Source organism: Pezoporus occidentalis, unplaced genomic scaffold (genome assembly GCF_034315485.1).
Source record: "Pezoporus occidentalis ecotype Australia unplaced genomic scaffold, CSIRO_AGI_Poc_V1 ctg71, whole genome shotgun sequence".
In the NCBI taxonomy this organism is placed as follows: Eukaryota; Metazoa; Chordata; class Aves; order Psittaciformes; family Psittacidae; genus Pezoporus; species Pezoporus occidentalis.
Window position 1 is genome coordinate 516,952 of NW_026916062.1, and position 23,689 is coordinate 540,640.

The 23,689-nt window shown below is 40.1% G+C and overlaps 1 protein-coding gene and 1 long non-coding RNA gene across 5 annotated transcripts in view; one reads left to right on the plus strand and one right to left on the minus strand.

Moving 5' to 3' along the window:
* The first annotated feature begins 1,112 nt into the window (after positions 1-1,112).
* LOC134175943 (uncharacterized) lies at positions 1,113-6,567 on the plus strand. Of its 3 annotated transcripts, none has more exons than XR_009969206.1 (3): positions 1,113-2,802; positions 3,876-5,868; positions 6,297-6,567. It is a non-coding gene; the product is annotated as an uncharacterized LOC134175943 (long non-coding RNA). The 3 variants fall into 3 exon arrangements; XR_009969205.1 differs by lacking the exon at positions 6,297-6,567 and having other exon boundaries at positions 1,113-2,549; positions 2,702-2,802; positions 3,876-6,287; XR_009969207.1 differs by lacking the exon at positions 6,297-6,567 and having other exon boundaries at positions 1,113-2,058; positions 2,550-2,802; positions 3,876-6,287.
* A 289-nt stretch (positions 6,568-6,856) lies between these two features.
* Positions 6,857-23,689, minus strand: part of SMIM14 (small integral membrane protein 14) — a 58,543-nt gene continuing 41,710 nt past the window's right edge. For both annotated transcript variants that reach the window (XM_062642406.1, XM_062642405.1), the window contains 3 exons: positions 20,535-20,583; positions 10,610-10,758; positions 6,857-10,023 (listed from right to left, as the gene is read on the minus strand). In XM_062642406.1, coding sequence (XP_062498390.1) covers positions 9,991-10,023; positions 10,610-10,758; positions 20,535-20,583 — 231 coding nt within the window. In that variant the 3' untranslated portion in view covers positions 6,857-9,990. The remainder of the gene's footprint in view (positions 10,024-10,609; positions 10,759-20,534; positions 20,584-23,689) is intronic.

A 23,689-nucleotide genomic window follows, 5' to 3' on the forward strand; every position in this document is an offset into this window, starting at 1 on the left:
TTAAACAGATTAGAATTTCTATGTTGAATAGAAATGTTAAATGTTGCCAAATTAGGTGAGTAATATATGTATGTCCTTGTTAATAATGTGAATAAAGTATTGCCTTGTTCTGGCAGGGCATTTTTGTCCATAGATGTTAAAGGGTGTGTATATATATATATATATATATATAAAAATATAGAAAAAGGGTACATATATATGAATATAGAAAAAGGAGTCATTATTTCTGTTTTATATTTTACTTTGTTATCATTTTACTCCAGAGGATCTGCCCATTCCCTAATCAGTGCCTATTTGAGTGAGTACATGGTATAACTCACTGGCCCTTTAGAAATGGTACTGTAAAATATGTGTGTTTCTACTGAAAGAGCCTACTGAGGTTTGCAGTCCCAGTGCAGGATCCCAGCAGAGTCAGTGTGGTTAGCCAAAGAGCTGCCTGGCCAAAGTGCAGGGTTCACCATGTTTATCCTGAAGTAAAAACAAGTAGCTCCTTGTTTCACTGCTAATTTGCACAGATGTCTCAGTTTTGAGCACATCATTTTTTTTCCAGGAAAGCCTAGGCAAAGCAGATGGAAGCTCGGTGAGCTGTCACTACCAAGTCAGTCTTGATGGCCATCATCATCATATGCCGTCATCCTCAAACCCCTGTCTATCTCCTTAGGACTCAGAGTAGCCATAAATGCATACACAGGTACTCCTGAGAACTTCTCCAGTCCCTCTGTACGTGCCTGTTCCTATCTTGGTAAGGCCAAATCCACCTCAGATCCTTTATGTGGTCCCCTAAGGGTGTTGATAATGGTGTGTGTGCCTGACAAACAAGAAGTGGATTTTCTAAAGGAAATGGTGGTGGCTGTGTGCAAAGGCACGTTTGTGAGGAAGAGTTCCCTTTGCATATTGCTGGTTGTGTGGGTAGTTAGTAGTTCATTGGAGTGCACCAATACCTCCTAGTTACTGCCTTTGCTAAGAATGAGGGCAGCAGCTTCAGAGTCTTCCTTGGCTCAGAGAGTTCAGGCATATATTTTAGTGTGAGGTGTCCTTGCCCATGGCAGGGGGTTTGGAACTAGATGATCTTAAGGTCCTTTCCAACCCAAACTATTCTATTATTCTCTATGTGTGTCTAAAGTGCTGCAGCTGGTGGGTTATAAGGAAACATGGAGATCTAATTCTCCACCTGCAACCATGCTAGCTTGCCAAGGAGCCTGAAAGGGAATACTTTTTGGGTGTGGTTATCATGGCCTTTTCCTGGGAGGAGAAGGGTCTGAGTTGCGGTCTATGGTTTGAGAGCTGTTACAAATGCCTGAAGAGCCCTTGGAGGTGGGAACATACCTCAGTCTCTTTTCTCTTAGCACAGGGCCTTCACTGGTAGAATGCAATTATCACACTTCCTGCCTAGGAAGTGAATCTCAAATTCCATCCTGCAGAATGGCACAACTTCCCCAGAAAGAATGATGAGGGCTTCTTTTAGTAAAAGCCTACACCCTGGTTGCGAGGGCAGTGCTGGCAGGGGAAAAATGCACAGCTCAAAGTTGCTGCAGTGAGAAAGGCAGGGAGCTTGGGTCTCCTCTCTTATTTCAGAATAAAATCAGAATTACTGGGTGGGAGTTTATTTATTTGCCTGTTCAGGCAGACCCATTGTTTCTCAGTATGCAGAATTTTTACAACACGTTGCAAATACTATAGAGCCTATGTAAGGCTTCAGGGCATGGTATTGAACCTCCTAAAGCATGCTGCTTGGGAAGCACAGCCATGGGCTGCTACAAGGCAGATGAAGCCAGTCCACTGCTGGCCACATTTATAAATAAAAGTGAGAGTTATGCTCCATTTTCTGAAGGCTCAGTGTAGGCTGTTCATCCTTTTGCAGTGCAGGATCAGTAACTTCAATAACAACAGGAATGGGATTTCAGGTGTATACTTTTCTTTAGCACTGCTTGTTCACTAGGTCAGATGGATCCCCCTTCCAGGTAGCCTGGACCTCACTTGGAGACAGCCTTTCCTTCCCACTGTGTATCTAATCTGGGGCTATAAATTCCTTGCTGGGAAGCAATGCCTAAACATCGGGTGAGTAAAATGAAGTTTTACAATGCTCATTTCTTGCAATGACAGAAAATTAATAATCCTTCACATTAGCAAAACATAATGTATAAAAACTGAAGCTTGACATTTTCAGATTCAAGAGAGTTGTTTTCTCAAAGTGCAGGTAAGTAACCACTGAAATGATTTAGAGATGGTCCATCTCTGGAAAGTTTTTCGAACATATTTTCTAGCACAAAAATTAAATAATTGATGCAAATCCTATGGATGTCAAAGGAGATGTTCAGAATAATCCAGTTTGGCTTTATAATTTGTGATCTTATTGTGTATTTATGAAAGATTTTTACTAAATACCCCCTTAACTGGTTGCTGAAAGGAATCTTAGCAGGGTGCCCATTCCGCTAAAGAACAGTACCAATGAAGGATTGCCACTCTCCAAGTCTTGTATATTGCAGACTGTGTCAGAAGCCTTTTCTCCTTTCCACAGAGAGTTCACCTCCCTGTTCATTTATTCTCAGGTGAGTTCCTATGGGTGTTATTTTGGAATGAAAATTGCCAGAGCTGCTGGTAGGGCTGACTGATGAGTCACTGCTCCATTCATCTGGATTTTTACATTTTCAAGATTGTAATTTGCATAATGACTTAACTGTAAGTAACCTATACTTCCTAGACTGCTGCTTAACTATGCATCCTACTAGGAGATCATCTTTCCAGACCCTTATATTAAATAGCCTGAACTGTAATTCATGGAAGCATCCATGTCCAAGAAAGGTGATTATCATAATTTGTACAGACCTGCTTGAGGAGAATAGGCATTTTAGAGATATTTGTAAATTTTTGGCTACAGATACACATAGGACAGAGGCAATAAGCTAGTCAATACGCTAGTGTTAGGGAACAGACTCCAAAAGGAGTGTTAGTTTGACAATACATTTCCTTAGGTACCTAAAGGTACTGAGGTCTAATCTGAGCAGTTCCATTGTCTGCCTCATATCTAAATTTGATCTGACCCTGAAAAAGAGCAATTCCTTTGCTATATGCTGTCACTCAACCTGGCCTTTAGTGTGTGCTCAGGCAAGGGCTAACACCCGCAGGATCAAGCAGCATGCAGTCAAAACATTTAAGGCTGCTTCATTCAAAAATCTTGGCCAAGGGAAGTGGTAATGTCTTTTTAATATCATGTCTCAAAGGCCTAGAGCATGTACCAGTGTGAGATTGGATCCTGTGTTCTCCTCTCTGTGGCAAATAGAGGAGTGGGCTCAAGGCCACATCTCTGCCTTTTAAGAAACCACAGAGCAAAGGGCAATCTGAATGCCACAGTTGGGTGGAGGGGGCACTCTTCACCTCCTGTGTGCAAGCTGTTCTATTATGCAAGAGAGAAATCATTTATGAAGGATTTGGGGGATGAGGGGAATGTGAGGGAAGAAAAGAAAGAGCAAGTGAGTGCATGGTTGTGTAATCTCCTGGCTGGCAGCCTGATGTTGGAGATGAGAGGAGAAGCCAGCAAGAACACTGGATATGAAAGAAGTTTTGTATCATGTCTAGGGAGTGTTTAATGTCAGACTAATCCCCCACCAGATTTAGCTGATCATTAACTAAAGGTAGCCGTATTTGTCTAATCAGTTTGTGACACTGACATCTCACACAGATTCAACAACCACTGTTGTTAAGCCCTCTAACGTTAGACACAGCACAACCAAGAGGCAACCCCATGTGTAACAGGGAAATCTGAGCTACTTGGCAGCGGGCCCAGGCTGAGGCAGAAAAGCATCCAGAAGACTTGCCCACAGACCAGTTAGATCAGTATTTGAATCCATGCTTTGTTTGTGTTTTTTTTTCTACAGTGCTAAGAGGAAGGAAGGAGACCCAGCTAAAGAGAGTACACAGGGACATGTGGGACTGGGCATGCATGTTCCTCTGGAAAAGGCTCCAACAGCTGCAAAAAGCAGGTTGTGCACCAGGCTTGGACACAGGCAGCCAAGTGGCTGAGCTCAGAGCCAACCATAACAGTTAACTGCGCAGAGCCAACATTACGAGTTGTTACAAGAGGCATTTTCCACCTGGTGCGTTCCTACTTACCTCCACATCTCCAGCTCACCAGAACTCTGACTTTGCTGTTTGATCTGACAGCTTGCCCAAACAACTTGTGATTAATCTGATACAATATTTTGTTAACTGACAATCAGCACCCCAAACTGCAATTATTGGCTAAATTTGTCCCAGTCACAGTGGTTTCTGCTCAGGGTCAATGTGCCTGTTTTTATAGGGCCCAGAACATCTGGACAATAATTTCAGATGAACTTGTGGACAATACTGCAATATAAATAAAAACCAAAAGCCACACAGGATTAAAACAATGTTTAAAAATCAGAGGAAGGCCACCCTGAAACTCTGAGGAGATTGTCCATTCTTTCAGTTCCTGAACATCAATGTTTTGTTTTCTGGTATATGACCTTCCTCTAATTAGATTATTTAAGTCTCTCAGAATACACAGAAATTATTCACACTCCCCCCCAGGCATGATTACATTTGACAGCCTTATCTATTGTTTAGTAAATACCTTTTTATTTTTTTCGTTTTTTTCCTCCTGTTCTGACGTTCTTCTGGAAACCACACACATCACACCAGACATCAAAGCTGTTCCTTCAGAAGCAGTGCTGTGGGCAACAGCATTGCTTTTCTGAACAAAGACCATGCTAAATCTCCCAACAGGAGAGCCATTTCAGGCATAACAGCCATTTCAATAAAACAATAAGGAAGCCTTAAATACTAAAACTCATGGAATGGAAGGAAGAACAGCCAGATAAGACACTGCTTTTTATCACAGCCCTACTGGAGAGAAATCGCCTTGCAGCATGACTTCTTTGAAGGGCTTCACTCAGCTGAGCTGTCTCATTGCCTTCACAGTTGCTCACATAAAATAAGGTGAGGATTTGATCCACTGTTATAAAGCAAATTTGGCGTAATCTCTTCCCCCCTACATACTGAAACCCAACAGAAGTGTAGAGCCAGAAGGGGTGTCAGAGACAAGATAGACCTGCAATTCAAATAGCAAGCTAATATTTGATGCAGGGGGGGAAATTATTATTTGGATTTTCAATTTCACCCATATAAAACTGAGGATGGAAAACAAGGCTGTGGAAAATCACTAGGAGAAGTGAAGGAACCAGATTTTACTCACCCTCACCACAACAACAAAGCAGATTTTGATGTGTTTCATGCAGTGCTTGATGTAGTGTCCAGTCCTGTGAGGGCTTCTATGGATCATTTTCTTGCTAATCGTATTATCATTTATTTCATCTACAAGTTTTGCTCCAAACTGACCTCCTACACCTTTTCTGAGGTTTGCTTTTTATATTGAAGCAATGGCTGTGACCTTCCAAATGTGGTACAGTTGTGAGAGTTTTTGTTGGTCAGCTTAGGAAACGTGTTTTCTCGGCTCTAATAGCTTCTCTTCCATTTTAAGAGTATTATTTGAACCAGAAGAAATTAATAATCTTCAACAATTTTTAAACAGGTGTAAATCTGAAAACTACATAGTCACAGAAATTATTCTTCTGTTTCATCATTTATAGCCTAGAGGACATAATAACAAAACACATAAATGCAAAACTTTTTATTTTAAAGCTTGTTACTTGTGACCTTTGATTAGAAATTACTGCTGTATTTTCAATTACCATGGTGTAAAATATTTATAATATCACTTTCCATGCAAACAAGTGAAACTTTTAAAAAGCTGTATGTATATGGTGAATTAATATTTATTGCCATGCACTGAAATGAGTTTGTTTCAGATACCACCTTTCACCAACACTCTTATCCATGGATATTAAAAAGGTAATGCAGAAGCCAGATTCTTCTAGTTATTATATTTAACTTCAAAGTTCCTGCTATGGGAGTTGGCAATAATTTTGATACAAGATCAAGTAACACGGGGTCAGTTGCTTTTCTTGTATGAGAAGAAACAAATTTTCAGTTGATGTTGATGAGTGTAAATCCCTGGAAGCCAGTAAGAGTCATGCTGTTGTACAAGGGAGGATGTGGTTCATCCCACCTCTTTCCCCACTCCAAGGCCCACCTCTTTGCAGTGAATTGCACTGTAGGCTGGTGGCTGGTACTGAACAAGTAAGGGTTAACAGGAGAAAAGAATTCAAGTTGTCCATTTTCACAGGGAACCCACTTAATGTTCATGGAATGTTTTGCTGCAATGATTTGATGTATTTTTCCCAAACATCTTAGATAAAATACTTTTTTTTGTTTTTCAGGTTTTGGGGCACAGTAATCACTACCTACCTGATCTGGTGATCTTGAACTGCTAGGCCTCATGCAGATCCAGTCAATACAGTTAATTTGGACTTGTGGCAATTTCCTTTCTGCATCACTTTTCAGAATAGGCGTGTGTATTCTTGACAAACATTTTAACAAGTGTGCTTGTAAGTAAAGTTTAGCTTTAGGGGTTAATATTTGAGTAAAAGGGTAAATCTTGATGAGCAGACATTCATGATCTCTGATTAAGATAATACAGTTTCTAAGTTGACTCATTTGTTATTATGCTTTATTATTATTACTAAAAATAAATTCAGATTTTGTTTCTGATTCTCTGGTATTTATTACTGCTATCTTTAAACAGGTGTATATTATTTGAAACCCTAAAGTTTCCCTTGTGCTTTCATCCTTTTCCTTGGATTAACACAGGAATCCCTAATGTGTGATCTGAGCTGCTGCTGGGGCAGTGCTCAGCATTTCATGCTCTGCTGCTGAAGGAAGAGTGGGAACAGTGAGGAAGCAGCATCTTACACAAAGACTTAGAGACAAAGACAAAAGGTTACTAATGATTGCTATTTATTTTGTTAGGTCAATAAAAAGTGCATAGTACAAGCCCTTTATCCCAATCCAAGTACTCAGTAAAAGATTACTAGGAAACCGCAAATGGCACAGATGATTTTTTGTTTGGCATGATTCAGACATTTTAAACCACCGATTTACATTAGGTACATCACATCATCACTCTTCCTTTTTCAATCATGAGCATTACAAGGCTAAGTGATCTGCAGACAAGACATGGATACATACGATTTTTCATTTCAGAGTATAATAATTGTGTTAAGCAGACTCTAAAAATACTATTGTTTTAACAGAGTTCTAAGCTAAGGTATAATTGTAAACTTCCCTCCATATTTCCCAAGTTGCTACAACTTGCATCTCTTACTAAGCAAACTTAAAACCCTCATTACAGAATTAATCATATCCTGAAGCTTCATATGCCACTAATCTCTTCCACACTTCTCAAAATTTACCATTAACATCTGTAACCATGATACAATTATTTAACTGCAAACTACATCACTAGAGGCCAGATTTCTGCCACCCTTATTAAAGCTGCTACTAGTACATTATCTCAGAGTAGTCGCACAAACTTCAGTGCAACTACTTGATGAGTAAGGCACTATTTAACACGAATAAGAGTGGCAAAATACAGTCCTACAATTAGTTACTTTTGTTTTAATTAAGAGTGGTGATCCGAAGGTTATACACTGGGGAGAGTATCTGAATTTAAAAGGCATTCATTTTGACGTGGGATAGTGGCCTGGCTCTTTAGTAAAACATTTTACAATAAAATATTTCCAATGTTTTTTCTTTTACATAGAAAATTTAAAATAGGAATTTACATGAGGAAAGCATATATGTATAAAATCACTGGGACAATTACTTTGAGGAATTTCAAGCAAAGACAGTTCATTTAGATGTAAAACACAAAACTGCTCTGAACAAAAAGTTCATTTATCAAAGACTGTTTCTGCCGGGTGTACATGGTGAGTTTTATAAATACATACACAGACAGTTAAGTAAAGTGAGACTGATCTGCCATGAATCTCACCAACTTCCAATAGGATGAGGAGTGACACTGTCTGAAATAAAGCCTGTTTCAGTTGACTTTTTAATCAACTGGAAGCCTGTTTTATGCTTCTGATACTGAAGAATTCTGGCCAAAAATCCTTGGAGAAAAGGTCAGTGTAGGAGATTATATATATTTCCTTGTTGGGTCAACAAAATGATGCTGTATTAATTGTTCTGTTCCAAACAGTATCCCAAACATAAACACACACAGAAGGCAAAAAGCAAGCACAGTCAGACTGCTTGTCCCAGTGACATCTTTACACAGTGTCTGTGGCCTGTACACCATTAGACATAACAGGACAAATTCTCTCAGTGTCTCTGCTGCAGCCCCACTGCTGTACATGGCACTGCACTGATTTCACTGAGAGCATCCGCCCAATCTTCTTTGTTTAACTTTTTTTTACGTGTGCCCCTGTGCTCAGGAGCACACTATTCCGCAGAGATTCAAAGGGCAGTTCCGTCAAATTACAGAAGCCTTTCTTCAGGTCTATGCTGTACCTTTACAAGGAGGCTTGCCTGCCATTTACCCTGAGGAGGAAAACCCTGCGCCTGTCAACCATGGGATCTGATGTGAGATTTTTGTTAGAGCCCACTCATACAAACCTTTGTGCATCTGAACAGTGAGTCCCTTCAGCTCCATAACTAAAGTCCTCATGAAATAAAGGTTTGTAGGGTAAGGCTTTGAATTCCCATATGTTTGTTCTACTGACCTTTATGGAAAGAAGCTTCATGTTGGTAACATAAAAATGTTCTTTACAATTATTCCCATCAATTTTTCAAATTGATCAAGAAAAATATACAGTCTTGGTTTTCTGTACATCTTTAAAATATTCTTAAGTTAATGTACATAAAAAAGTCATTCCCATTTGCCACAATGGGAGATGTGCACAGGTATGTGCACAGCCACACATACGCACACACAAACACCCCACACATACACACAAATAGGGAAAAGACATGCCATATCTAGTCACCTGCAAGTTTGTTATTCTACAAGTACAACCAGCAGATAAGGATGAAATGTTAAGAATTGCTGATAACATACAAGTGAAAAAACCTGAATATCCAGTATATGCTGTATACCAGAAGTTGGTAACCTTGGTATCCTCTTGGTATTATTTCATTCTGTCCAATATACCTTACATCATGGCTAAAAACTTGTTAAGATACCAATTATTATTAAAAGACTATACCAGGACAGAAAATTCTACTAAGTTCTTCTCACTACATTTTCTTTCATAAAGTCTATAAGTAAACAAATCTCTTTTTGGAATATATGTATTATTTTTTTTGACAACATATTGAATAACATATATCATTTATTAATGAACAAGATTAAATTAATTTCTTTTTTGGTGGTAAAATCTTTTGTGTAAAGTTTCCAATATATGTGTCAAAGCTTTGACAGTGGCAATTATCACATTCACTTCTGTGTGCGCACACACACACACACACACACACACACACACAGAGTATAATTCTAGTGGACAATCCATGCTTCTGCCAACAACCCTGAAAACTATGTTAGTGGTCCAAAGACCAGACTAAAAGCTGCTCTGAACCCAGGGCAAATATAAAATCATTTCAATTTTTCACCACATAACTAAGCTCATAGTTGCAACCATAGTAGAACTCTCAAAAGCATACTGGAGAAAAAATATGGGTTAATCTGAAGAAAGGTCAGTAACCTTCCATTATCATAGATGCACAGGGATTTTTTTTTTCTTTTCTTTCAATGCATATCAGAAATCACTGCAAAGAAATTAAGATCATTGTAACAGAAAGAGACTCAGCGGAATGTCCACAGTAACAGCAACAACCAAAAAACCCCTGCAATGCCTTACCATTATTCAAATTACAATCTACTAGGAATTGTAATAACATAAACTTAAAATTGAAGTTGCTAAAAGCAGTTCATTAAGATAACTGCTGAATGGTAATTCTGCTCTATATAAATGAGAAAAGAAAACAGTATTGAATGGGGTTTAGGAGTAATCTGGTCACTTTGTCCATTTGGTCGTGCAAGGTTTTAGCTACTGAACTTTTCCAATATTGAATGCTCTAGTCCACTGGTGGGGCTGGTGGTTCTTGTCCCTAGGGAAGGAAGGAGGAAAAGAAAGAAAGAAAACATGTACAGGATTAGAAACAGTGCTTCACCCAAAATAATTCAGCAATAAAAGAACTTGGAAGAGTTATATTACACTTTCCTTTAAGACCTTTCAATATCCCTTTTGATATTCTGAGTAAATGATCATAAAAAAAAATATTGTTTCCTGCATTAACAGGGGTTTTCCCATGATCCCACACCTAGGACAAAGACAACCTTCCCAGTCTCATGCTGTAATTCTGTTTACTGACTTCTCTTAAGGTTGTGATTTTCCCCTTCTACATACGAAAGCAGAAGGCAGTTCCAGCCAGGGACAGCCAGTGTCCAGAGGACATTATGACCCACACTTAGTCACCTGTACCTGCTCTATCCCATGGCAGGCCTCACTTGGCCTTCATGATTCTACTACTTTCAGTTTGGTTTTACTCATTTTCATTGTTAATGGAGTTCCAAGAAAATACAGGGGGGGGGAAAAAAGTAAGGAAAACTTGACTTTAAAATAGTCTGTGATAAAACAAGATACAGTTAAGCTATTGTAGAGTCTCTGTGCAGGGCATTTGGAGATGCACTTACATTCTGTGGGCTGGTTGGCTTTCCGGCTGTGTTGGGTCCTCTCAGATTACTAGGTCTCAGTAAGAACAAGACAAGTGCAATCACCACCCAGGCCATTATTATCATGGCAAAGCTGATGCCATTGTCACTGGTGGAATTTGGTCCTGGCACTACAGACAAAGAAAACCCAAGTTATAACACAGAGTGACAGCAGAGTTCTTCCCCCGGAATGAAAAAAATTAAAACAAAACCGCACATATGGTTCACAAAAAAAGCCCGGAAGTATTTTTCAGCTGAGTTTTCTGATTAGTCCTTCCTTTTGGCTTTGAGACAAGTAATTCTTGGTTAGTATTACATCAGGTTTTTATCACATTTCTTATCCCTTTGAAAAAAGAATCTATTTCATAAGATTTCACTGGAATACTCAGAAATACTATAAATATTTCTTAGTTCACACTCCTAATGAACTGGAGATGATAAACACATATTTTGTGTTTAAGAAATCAAACTTGATTTTTAAGAAATCAAAACTGATGCAAAATATATTTATGTGGGAAAACCCCCATTTGTATGTTTGATTTTTGCCCGTTCGAGGCAAAAACCTCAAAACCTTTCATTTGTTTGAAACGGAGAATAAGACTAAAGAGATGAAAGTTTAGGCTCCATTTTTAGGCCCCCCCCAGAGAACATACTAATTCTAGCAAGAAGGGAGCAAGCTAATTGTTATAATTTTGTTGGCTACAGTAAGTTATTTCTTGAGAGTTTATTTGAACAAGTGACAGTGTCAATATGCCAGATGTCCATGAGTGATTATCCAGGTCATGTGGTATTTCTGATAGCATCAAAGAAAACCTATCTGTCAGGAGGGGAAAAAATGATGATGAGATAAATGAAAAAGTGAAGCCAAGGAATACAACATAAAACTTTTACACCTAATTTCCATGCAGAATGGCTGAGACATCAAAACATTGAAATAAAAATGAGAAAACCCCCTCGGACTGGACATAGCTGGTTGGTCTTTTTGGATCCAGAACCTCTTGCCAATACCTGCAGATCTGAAAACAACTTTTCTCCTCTGAAGCATAACTCCAAATAATCAAACTGTAACTAATGTAAGCTGAAGTGTAAGCCAATGTGTAGTTAATTATCTATGGTACTTCCATGGCTCCACTGACAACAGTATCTATCAGGTTGAGCTGGGTATGGGTCGGTGGGTGGTGAGCGGTTGTATTCTCTTTCCCTTATGTATATTTTCTTTTCTCAATAATATGATCAACCTGAGCCACTTGGAGCCACTTGGGCTGTGCATTTGTTTGGTTTCTAGGGAAAGGGAATTACATTCTTTTGATTCTCCTCCCCGTCCCTTTGGGAGCTGGGGGGAGGAAGGGGGGGAAGTGAGAGAGTGGCTGCGTGGTTCTGATTTATGGCTGTGTTTAAACCACAACAGTTCCTTTTGGTGCCCAACAGTTCCTTTTGGGGGCACAAAGGGTTGAGATAACGACAGATCTGACCAGAGTGTGTCTAATCATATTTATGATAAGCATTTATTGTTTTGGATTAATAATCACTCGTCACAACGCTGATTTATTGGCTCTCAAAGTCGTTGCTCTTGATCTCACAGTTTCAGCATGTCATCCCTTACTTACAGCCAGTATTTGTTGTGTTAGCGTTTATCGGCTGGGGGCCTTGGGCTAAGGTTCTTGTTTCATTGTACTTTATGGTAATGACTTGTAACACAATAGAATCATTGATCATGAAACAGATCTGGCTTGAATTCCCACTGTGGTCACCACCTCTATACTTTGGGAGGTATATAGTAGAAGTGTATAGCAATTACGCATCTTTTTCCCCTCCTTGGGTGGTCAGCCTATGAGGGAGACATTCCCACACACCCCTGCAACAAGTACAGCAGCTACTCAACCTCCAACCATAGCAGACAGCGCAGCTACTCCAGCTCCAAGCACAGCAGCTACACCAGCCACAGCGACAACTACAGCAGCATCATTTGAGAGTTCTGCAAGTTTTGGATGGCCTTTGGGTACCCTTGAGACCTGCCTGCTGATTGTAATGGGGATCACCACGTTGGCACACATACAGAGTGTGTTTTACCCACAACCGTTTTGTCTGATCTCGAAAGTTAAGCGGAGTCACGTTTGGGCCTTGTCTAGGTTAGATGACGATACAGGAGGAGCAAGAGATTTTCCCCGAGGCTGGACAGTCATGAGTGGCAGGGTGTGTGGGACAGCATGGGCAAGTATCTAGGCCAGTGGGCCCCTCCCGTGCTTTGGAAGCATTGGAGATGGAAGGCAGCTGTATGGAGTCCCCAGCAACAAGTTGCAGAAGCTGCTGAAGGGGAGGGTGAATTATTTTGAGCCTGGTGGTCCCATGACACTTCAGGCCATTAGGGCAGAGATGTGGCATACAGGTGGACTCATGATCAAGGGGTGGACTTAGCAAGGGACACTGCTGCCCAGGTTATTCACGAGTTTGAAATGTGCTGCAATTAAACAAACCAAGAAGTTAAAGCCTCTCTGGTGTGGAGGATGATGGCTGAAGTACAAATATGGGGAGGCCTGGCAGATTGACTATATCACGCTCTCTCTCCTGCTCTGAAAGACTGTTACAAGAGATGGAGCCCGACATCATGGACCAGATGGACTCAGCAGCTTTACAGGGATTGGTCCATGCACTAAGGAATGATCTCTCTCTCTCTCTGTGGATGGATATATATATATATATGTATATATATAAGAGTGATGGTATATTGAAAATGTGGGATCTGAGCATGATGTGCATGGTATGGAATAAGGAGTGGATACTGCCCTGGGTTCAGCAGTAGCAGTCATTTTTTCCTCCTTCTTAGTAGCTGGTGCAGTGCTGTGTTTTGACTTTCAGCCTGGGAATAGCACTGATAACACCGATGTTTTTAGTTGCTGCTCAGTAATGTTTACTCTGACCAAGGACTTTGTGAGCCTCATGCTCTGCTAGGAAGGAGGGGAAGCTGGGAGGAAGCAGAGACAGGACACCTGACCCGGACTAGCCAAAGAGGTATTCCATACCACAGCACATCATGCCCAGGATGTAAAACTGGGGGCAGTTACCTGGAAGGGTTAGATCGCTGCTCGGGTCAGGCTGCGTATCGGTCAGCACGTGGTGAGCGGCTGCATTCTCTTCCCTTGTTATTTCCCTCACCATTATTATTATTGGTGGTAGCAGCAGTGATTTGTGTTATACCTTAGTTACTGGAGTGTTCTTATCTCAACCCATGGGCGTTACATTCTTTCAGTTCTCCTCCCCATCCCCCCGGGAGCCGGGGGGAGGAAAGGGGAGAAGTGAGACAGCGCCTGCGTGGTTCTGAGTTACAGCCGGGCTTAAACCACAACAGGTACTTCCATGGCTCCATTCACAATAGTATCTAAAGACCTAACATCTTCATTAATGATATAGATGATCAATTAATACAAAGCAATTAATACCAAGCTATACTGAATAATTCCAAAAACAGAAGAGCTGTTCTATTTTATGATGCAAGATGAAAACTTTAACATCTGGTAAAACTCTGGCGACACTCATATCATTCAGATTTTTCAGTTGTCCCAACTCATTTGGATCATCTCATCACGGAGTCAGGTCTGGATTCAGTATCAGCTGGAAGTTGTTCTTACATAACGTTCGCTAGGTAACATACACACAGCGAACTGCTGGAGTAATCTCCTTGAAGGTCAGTGCTGATACCAAAGAACCACCCTCCCCACTGTCATACAGGGTAGCATTTTTAACACATGAAAATGGTCTGTTCTCAACACAGCAAAGGGGCGCCGTGTGAAAGCTTGTGGAGATGACATTCACAATACTGCTGTTCTGTGAATAGCATGAGCTCATGAGAACTCTTCATGAATTGGGGCTGTTCGATTGATGTCCTTTACTGACATCACATGCACCCAAAAACATCAAAGAAAAAAACATTACAGAAGCTCATGTTTCTGACAGCACAACCACCATTCACATGTATGAGCAAAGAAAACTGCCATACAGCTTTTGCCTTCCAAATGTTCAAAATACAGACATCTCAAAACTTGAGAAGGTGCTAATGTAGAGGAATTATATGACTAGGAGTTTATACAATTACAAGTGACAGTTCTTTTGGGGATATGAGTGAATAAAGTGCGCTGGTTTTGAGGAGAAGGTATAGTGCAAAGAAAATACATAGGAATGCTCATCTTTTAATTCATTACACTAACATGTAATTGACTCAGAAAGAATATGGAATTGGGCAGCTAAGAGTTTAGACCTGCAGCTGTGTTGAGGGAAAATATCACTGTTATCACCATCATATTTTAAATCTTGAATGACCTTTATATATTCAATCCAGTGAACTAAAATATAATTTGGCATGAAAAGAGCTGCTTTATTCTGGGGCTTCCAGACAACATTAATAGCTGTCTAAAACTACCTTCAGCAGCACATAAGACAGCTTTGGTGCGTATGCTCAGTAGCACATGGAAAATTCCAATCACCTGTTATGCTGGATCCCCCATACAATAAAGAGAAACAGGGACTAGTAGGACTGCCTTCTGGAATTTTTGCTGAAGGACAGGGCACTTAGGGTCTGTGGTTAAACAAAAGTTGGGATAAGTAAATGTTGCTAGGTGAGCTCATGCTGCAGGCCAAGGAAGGGAGCAGAAGGAACAACAGAAGGAAACCACACACATTTGTGCAAGACAATTTCTTCCAGCCTGCGCTGTAATACAGTTTAGATGTAACCAAGTGAGCTAAAACATGTTCTAAACTAAGTTAAGCAAGACAACAGCTGATCACTGTATCAGTTTGACTCTGTACTACCTACTCAAAGCATGCCAGATACTAAACAGCCACAACACTGTTTACACTATTCAAGAACCGCTAAGCCCACACTTCTCACAAATGACCATGTGTTTTAATAAGGATGTGAGATATTTCAGAATCTGTTACTTTAATCTCTTAACAGAAGGAGATGAGCATAAGCAAAATATCACATAAATAAGGAGAATCACACTTTTCAAAGCTTTGCACCACAAATCAAGAGAACAGAAAAGAAGCTGTTTCAGCTACTGGGAGCAATAACATGTAGAAGACAACAATCTTTTGCTGCAAAGACCTCCATCACTAAGCTTAGAAAACAATCAGCTAAGACCATCTTGTGGATAAAGAACAGTTGAGTGAAGCTGAAAGCACACAGAATGGAATCTGTGCTGATAGGCAGAACAAAAAAAAATCTTATTTTGAGAGTTCAAAGCCACAGTGCTTTTACCTAGAATTGGTATTTTGCAGGTAATTTAGAAGTGGGGTTTTGAATCCTTGAAGAATAAAGGCTATCCTTTAAGAGAACCTGTGGGTGATACTTTCTAATATTTCCAGACGGATTTAAAATTGTTCTGTTCTGACCTCACAGATAAATGTTCCTACCACCACCCATTTTGATGGGTGGATCTGGTTATTAATCTCCAGTGCCTGGGAGACACCAACTAGTACAGAATGTAGCAGTACATATTCCTGAGTCACTGAGTAGCATTAAACTTAGTCTCTAACCCGCTTTCCCACACAACACTGCATCCAGCCCAAGGTCTTTATTTTCAGAGCATCTGGTCCCCTGGGCTCAGTACACCTATATATCCACACACTTCTGAATGAGGCCGCTGAACAGTTCTGCCTCTCTGGTTACCGGGAATTATTTTACACTATAGCTGAATTACCTTCAGGCAGAAAAAAGCATTATGAGGACCTGGTCTGAGATTGTGGCATGAACTCCCATGGGAGCTAACGACTGGTGAATCCTATCTGTTGCCTCATGTACAAGACACAGTTCTTTGACTTGCTTTTTCCCATAGAAATATAGACAAGATCACATAAATTAGCCTTCTCTTGGAGACAAATGGGAAGGGTGGTGGTGGTGGGAATCTCCTGTGACAGATGTTTGCCACCTCATTTAATGTTCTACTCGAAGGCAGTCAAAGCTGTTAAAATGAGGAGTTTGGTAAAAATAATTTCTAAAGATTAAAGGCCAATCACATCGTGACTGAAATCTCAAGAATACAATATTAAAATTAATAAATGTCCTTGTTAAATACTCCTCACCTAAACCTAGCTCTTCTCTTGAAGTGTTATTTTCCATTCAGAGTGAGGTTGTACTCTAAAGAAAGAGAGGAAAGATTGCATTTCTTTTACTGTAAAAGTATATTCTGTGTGGTGCTCTGTGTCTGCCCTCTCAGGGTACAGATACCTCCTTTCGGATCTTCAGCTTTTTACTGTTTAACACTTGCATGTGAAAAGGCAAGAGCATGCTCTCTGACTTGTGCTGCCTGTTTTTTACAGTGTTTTTAGCCTTGCCTGCTCTCTGAAGAAAGGCAGAGAAAACGTACAAAGAGAAGTATCTAACAGATGAGTCATGAGGGAAGACAAAGGGCCTGTGGGACCTTCCCTGAAAGCTGACACTCTCAAAGGCAGGGATAAGGAAACTGAAGAAAGCCAAAAAGGACTTGAGCAGAAGAAGGGAGAAGGGAATTACCAGAAAAGGGAGGGAAGAGCTGGCAGACATTTCAGGCTGCTGTGACTCCCCTACGTGAGTACAGCTCAAGATGAATCACAGATATGTATTCATTTTAAAATACATAAAAATTTGGAAGTAGAGTAGACAACATTTGAGACAGTCATCTATGACCATATTATGAGCTAGCAGAGCATGAGAATAGTGTTGAAAATATGAATGTGGTAAACCCAGGTCACAACATCTGGGAATTACTAGTAAATTCCAGATTTTACTAGTAAAACAGAGTAAAAACCAAGGCGGTAGTCCTCATTTCCTTTGACATGGAAGGCTGTCTGCGAAGGGCCATGAGCCATCAGAGCAGCTCAGTACCAACTGTGATCCTCCCTGGGCTGGATGAACTGCTGATATTGCAACTGCCACATGCTTCAGAGAAATCTTCCCTGCCCCACCTGCATTAGACAGAATTCAGAAAAGAATTATCACTCTTATTCCTCATTTCAGGGGAAAATGTAAGATCTTCTGATTTGCTGAGCATAAACAATCCCAACAGAATATTAAATGTGGTGCATATTCAAAACTTGCAGCCTGTTTTCTCCAAGGCACCCACTGGAATGGAGGAAACAGTCATCAGATTCTGATTGATGCTTTATCATCACAGCAGATATTCGGACAGCAGAAAATCAGGAGAGAAAAAGCCATCAAGCAGAGTGCCCAAATGCTCTCTGAAGTGCTGCTAATATCCTCCTGGATCTTGGAGTACAAATCCAAAAGCACTGGTTCTGACTGTAGCAGGAAACTCTCTGCAGGGTAGTCACTGCAATATAATGGTGCCAGCAACGATAAATAAGAATTTAGAGCTAATAACACGAAAATGGGAATGGGGGAGCCTTGAAGTTACTGCTTTGATCTGGCTCTAAAAATCTAGAGATCTGAAATGAAGGGTTGAAAAAACAAACTGTGCTCAGGAAGACTCAAAGCAGGGTGTTTCTGAGAACTTCCAGCTGGTAGGAACAGCGTAACACATGACGCTGCTGTGACACTGGTTGAACCACAGCCCTGACGCCTCCCAAAGCAAAACCACATACATCTCATCAGTTATTCCACAGCCCTGCAACTTAAGAATTTGTGTACGACAACATTCCCAGCTGTGCTTCCAGATGGAAGATGAAATCCTGGGAATGAGCAAATGGGTGGTAGTAAAACAAGCTTCTTCATATTTAGGTCCCGAAATACGGAATCAAAGTCAGCGAGTAACAGGAAATGAAGCTGTGGGACCTAAGGAAGAGGAGACCCACCTCAAACATAAGCTCATCAGAACAGGATGAAGCAATGGACAGAAGACTGGCCCAGAATTGTTTCAATCTGCCTCTGAAAACACCTCTAGAAGCTTCTCCAGGCTCAGCCTGTTTATTTTTGCCTTTGACTCCTGACAGTCTTACAGAGTTCATGTTTGCCCAAGCACAGAATCACAGAAGCATCACAAAATAATCTGACAAATATGCAGCCAGTGTCATTGCATCAGCAGAAAAATACCTTTGCTGAAACTAAATTTAAGGCAATCTAATAGCATAGGAGAGGATTTACTCTACAATTTTTGCTTTGGTTTTTGAAACAAACCACTGGTTTGGAACAATTGCTGCCAAATTGCTTGCATCTGCACAGTTATCGCAAGCATCCCTGTCAGGATGGAAAGCTATTTGCCACAAAGCATTGACATCCCCACTGTACTATAGCTTGGTAGCATGAAAGCTATCCCGTAAGCTTTGTGTCCATACATAACGGAACTCACTCATTTATACATAACAGAACTCACTCATTTATACAGTCGTTAGCCTAAGAGTTTCATAAATGTTGATAATGAAGACTCCCAAGGCTTGAGAAGAATGACCTACCATCACTTGATTTTGACTGCGGACTAAAGCTCAGAAAGCTGCACAGCCAGTCTGTGGCTATTTCTAACACAGAAAATATTCTGCCTCCTGTTACCTGCCTCTTTGCCTCTTCTACATGCCTGTGACTAAACAAACAAATAAACAAACCCTCCACAAAAACACCACCAAAAAAAAAAAAGAACAGCCCGGACACAGAAGTCTAATGCTTGGAGTCCAGAAGTCTGCCCCAGGACAGGTGCATCTGGGAGAGGAGGGGTGCTAGAAGTCACAGACACACAGCATAACTTGGAAAACCCACAAACAAAGAGTAAAGCCAGCAGCACTGTATGGCATATGTGTGCACCACTCTCTTTTTTTCAGGGTTTATGTGGGAAAGCTCATAGCTTTTCCCCTTCAACCCAGTGTGGCAATGAATCTAGGACTGTTTCACTCTGGGAAGTCTTACTGCAAGTCCAACCTAGATGCCTAACCTTAAACAGGTTTTACTGGGGAGTGAAGACGGAGGAACATGAGAGTGAACAAAGGCATGCTCTCTATCACAGATCCTAGAAACCTTGACTGCACTGCTCCTAGAGCTGTAGAAGACACAAGCACCAGCAGCTGTTGCTTTCCCAAACACTGCTCAGGTGCTCCCTCCTCCCTCTGAGCATTACAGTAGTCCTAATGCAGGCTAATTGAGTGAGTTCATATGCTCAATTGGTAAAGCAATATAGGAAAAACAGATCCACTTCATTTTTATTTATAAGCTTTTGGCAACATTCCCCCTAGACCATGAAAAGTGTAAACAGAGCACTCCAGGGCAAGCTTACATTACTGCATAAGCTCTTCACAGCTACGCTTCCCTGCAGATGCTGCTAACGTTTGTCCTAGTAAATGCTCACCCTTCAGGAGAGTTTTTTTGATGTATTTCATGGCAAATTACAAGAAATGTACACCTCAGTGCTCTGCTTCATTAACTACACAGCCACCAAGTCAATAGAAATGCTGGCATGCTGTATGTAAACTTACCAGTCAGAGCTGGTGGGGAATCTCCTCTCCCTCACAGTGGAGTAGAGGGCTCACAGTATCGATGGCAGGTCACCCAGCCCCAGTTGTGAACATGTGTACGTGTCAGGGTTTGTGCTGAATATCCAGTCTCCTGTGGTTAGGCTGCTATGACTGTAAGGAGGGCAAATACAGCCCCCTCCAAAGTTTCTCCTTAGGAAAAAATGAAATCATCCTATTTGGAGGCTAATGGTAAGATTCAGTAGTGCTTGGGGCCTGATCAATGGTCATGCTGGTGTATTGACACCTCCAGCCTCATCACTATTGCTGCTTCCATACAATGCTTCTAATGTACAATATTCACCTGTATCACAGATTCTCAGAAATTACCTCCCCCATGAAGCAATTTTAGTATTGTAGTATTTGATATAACTAGTATGTTCCTATAACATTAAATCAACTGCTGCATTTTAAATACCGGCCAGACTGTATTTTAATTACTATTTATTTTACTTCCGTGCTCCTGATCTCAATAGTTACTCACATTCCTGAAGGCATTCTGTGTCTGTGCAGTATGACTGGGATTGTCTCAGCTGAAAGAGAGTAAAAGAAAGGCATGACAGTTAGCAAGGAGACTCAGTCAGCTTTCACCAAAGCCATGATTTAGTATTATGTCAGAGCACAAGGTCAAGATAAGGAAGATTCTAACTGATCCTTTACTGCATCGCACTTAGTTTATGGTGTGCAAAAGTCATTCTGAATGCTGTTTACATAACCCTTAAGTCACCTGACCAAAGTGTTATTGCTTCCACACAGGTTGCAACCACTGAATGCCTTTTAAAATTCAAGTTAAAACCCTATAGTGATACAGACATTGTTATATACAGGTATAGCCTCTACACACATTCTGAGATTTATAATGGATAGGCATTACTACTATTACCTAGATCAAGTAACATTAAAATACTCTGTAATTACATAACAATAAATGATCAGACTGTGATAACGGTCATGCACAGAGAGGCTGAATTAAAATTTCATATTTAAACTTAGCACTTATTATTTTTCCCACTGAAGATCTCTTTTTAAAAAGCAGATTTTAATATGTATTTTACTGGTTTCTTTTCTCTCTACTGATGGGTAAAATTTAAAATGATTTTAACAACTGTAATGACTATTTGCATTTACAGGCTAGGTAAGCTTGCTAACGGCAAGAAAAGTCAACACTGCAACCTGCAAATCAGTATTTTACAGATGACAGAATCAAAAAAGAAAGACAAACATCACATTCTTTATCAGGCACAGAGAGGTAAATGGATGGAATCTAATCTGCTGCATTATGGAAATAGGTTCTATCCTCTGCCTAGGTAGGTAAACCAGGCAGCTTAACAATTAAAGTACAGAATTGTTACAATGCCTCAGATAGAAATGACATTTGCGTTTTGACAGGTTTTATGTCACAGTAGTGTCACAAATCCCAACATTTTTTGTGACAGCAGGCTAATCTGTTTATTATTACTGTAAATATACAAATGTGAAAAAGAAGGAAAGATGGTGTTTCTTATGAAAGAAATACATGAGCAATTTCTACAAACCAAATTTCCCTTTGTATTGGCATAACTGATTTGCTGTATCTAATCATAGTGTTATGCAAAGCACATCAAGGAAACAGAGCAGTGATCAAATGAGGAAGACATTTGGAAAAGTCTAAGTCACTACCTTTATCATGTAATGATACATGATTTTCAATGACTCACACATTCAAGAAAGAAAAAAATACTTAATTGGAGATTGATCACATTAATTTTTGTTAATATGCTAGCAAATTTACTGAGACTACAAAGAAGTTCCTTAGGAAGTGCTAGGAAGGCTGGATTTAACCTTTCAGCTATTTCTATAGTTAAAATCATCAGCAGGCAAAATTTAAACAGAAGACTTATACTTACCTTATTAAAAAAGAATAAAAAAATCTATCACACTATGCATATTTTTTGCCCTCCTTGTATAAAAGTAAAAGCTCATTTTATTTTCAAACTTTGGAAGTAATTCTCAACAAGGAGGTTTTATGTTAGCAATAGTACCAATTTAGAATATCTGACACTGAGAGATACCTTAAGTGGGGAAACTGGATATCACTATACTCACATTTTGAAGAGATCAGCAACATAATTATCTTCTGTTTGTATAAAGGTTTAATTCTGGAAAGGGCTTAGTTTATAATCCTTACTTTGTGTAACACAGTTTACAGGTATTCTTCAACACAGAATGATGCCCAAAATTAAAATGGGCAATATGCATGATCAGAAACATACAAACATTGTGTTATCCCTCTGTCCCTAGGATGGCTTGTACTCACACAGCTTATCTAGTTTGCTCAAGACAGGCAACACTGCCGTGGGGTGTTCTACCCACAATACCAGCTATCTCCCATTCTACGTGTTACTCTCTGTCCAAATACAACTTTTCAAAACCATGCTATTTCTCTAAAAACCAACTCAAAACACGGTGCATGTACTTTTTGTTGCTGTTAACATTCACCTGCCTACCAGATGGGCTTCCACTGCTACCACAGCAAAAAAAATTGCAGAGCTTCAGCTTTGATTGACATGGTTATGTTAACCACCACAGAAGCTTGTTTAGCAAAACCAGAAAGGTATTCTGGCTACAGCTATGCCTTTCTTGAAGAGTGGTCTCGGCCATGACCATGATCACACTGTGCTTTATCAGTTACCATTACCTTGACCATTTCTTCATGAAGAGCCTACACACTGTAGGAAGCCACCTGAATTAAGACACTGTATGTATCAACTCCTAAAGATTATGTGTGCCCAGAGGGTACGCTCAGATACTGAGTTTTATCCTACAGGCATCCATTGTTACTTCCCAAAGGACAGGACAGGCTCCAAGACCTTAGAATGAAAAGTACTGCTGGAAACACCAATGATAGAAATCTTCCAGTAAGCAAGCAGTCTTAAGAAAAATACCATTACGGGCTGATCTACAAACCTCTGCTGAAAAAAAATGCTTGTATTAGATTATATTCTGCCAATATGGAAAGAAGTCTGCTTATGTATGGAGGAGCCATGTACAGAGGAACCTTTACAAAATTGATAACCATCTGTACTTTGTCTGATAATGGGGCTGTGCTTTCCAAAGGGCTTGGACAACAAATATGCCACTTTTTTAATGGGGATTTAGAAATTCACTGTACGAGGTAGGTTTAGAAACATCAAATGATGTGAAACAGTTACAAGAGAACAGTATAAACCCTGCATATTTTATAATTTGTATAAAATTCCTCTAAATTGAAAACAAAACATAATAATGTGATCATGCAGATTGAAAGATCCCACCTAAAAATATTACACTTCATATTCTCTGCTATACTCATATCCAGAAAGATAAGTATTACTTAGAAATATTTATCAGAAACATTTCTCAACTATTCCAGGCAATATTTTTTTTTTTATAAAAACTACTTGTGCTGGAGAAGATTTGGTCAGAACAGGGCCACTCAAAGACTCAAATAGGTTTTAAGATGACATAGATTGCGTGATAAAAATGACACTCAAGTATCTCCTCATGCTCACTTCCCCTCCTGACTACAGGCACATGCAACATCTCAGTAGTCCATGAGCAGAGAAGCTCTAGGACAGCTCTGTAAGCCATGGAGCCATGTAACAAATCTCTTTTTAACAC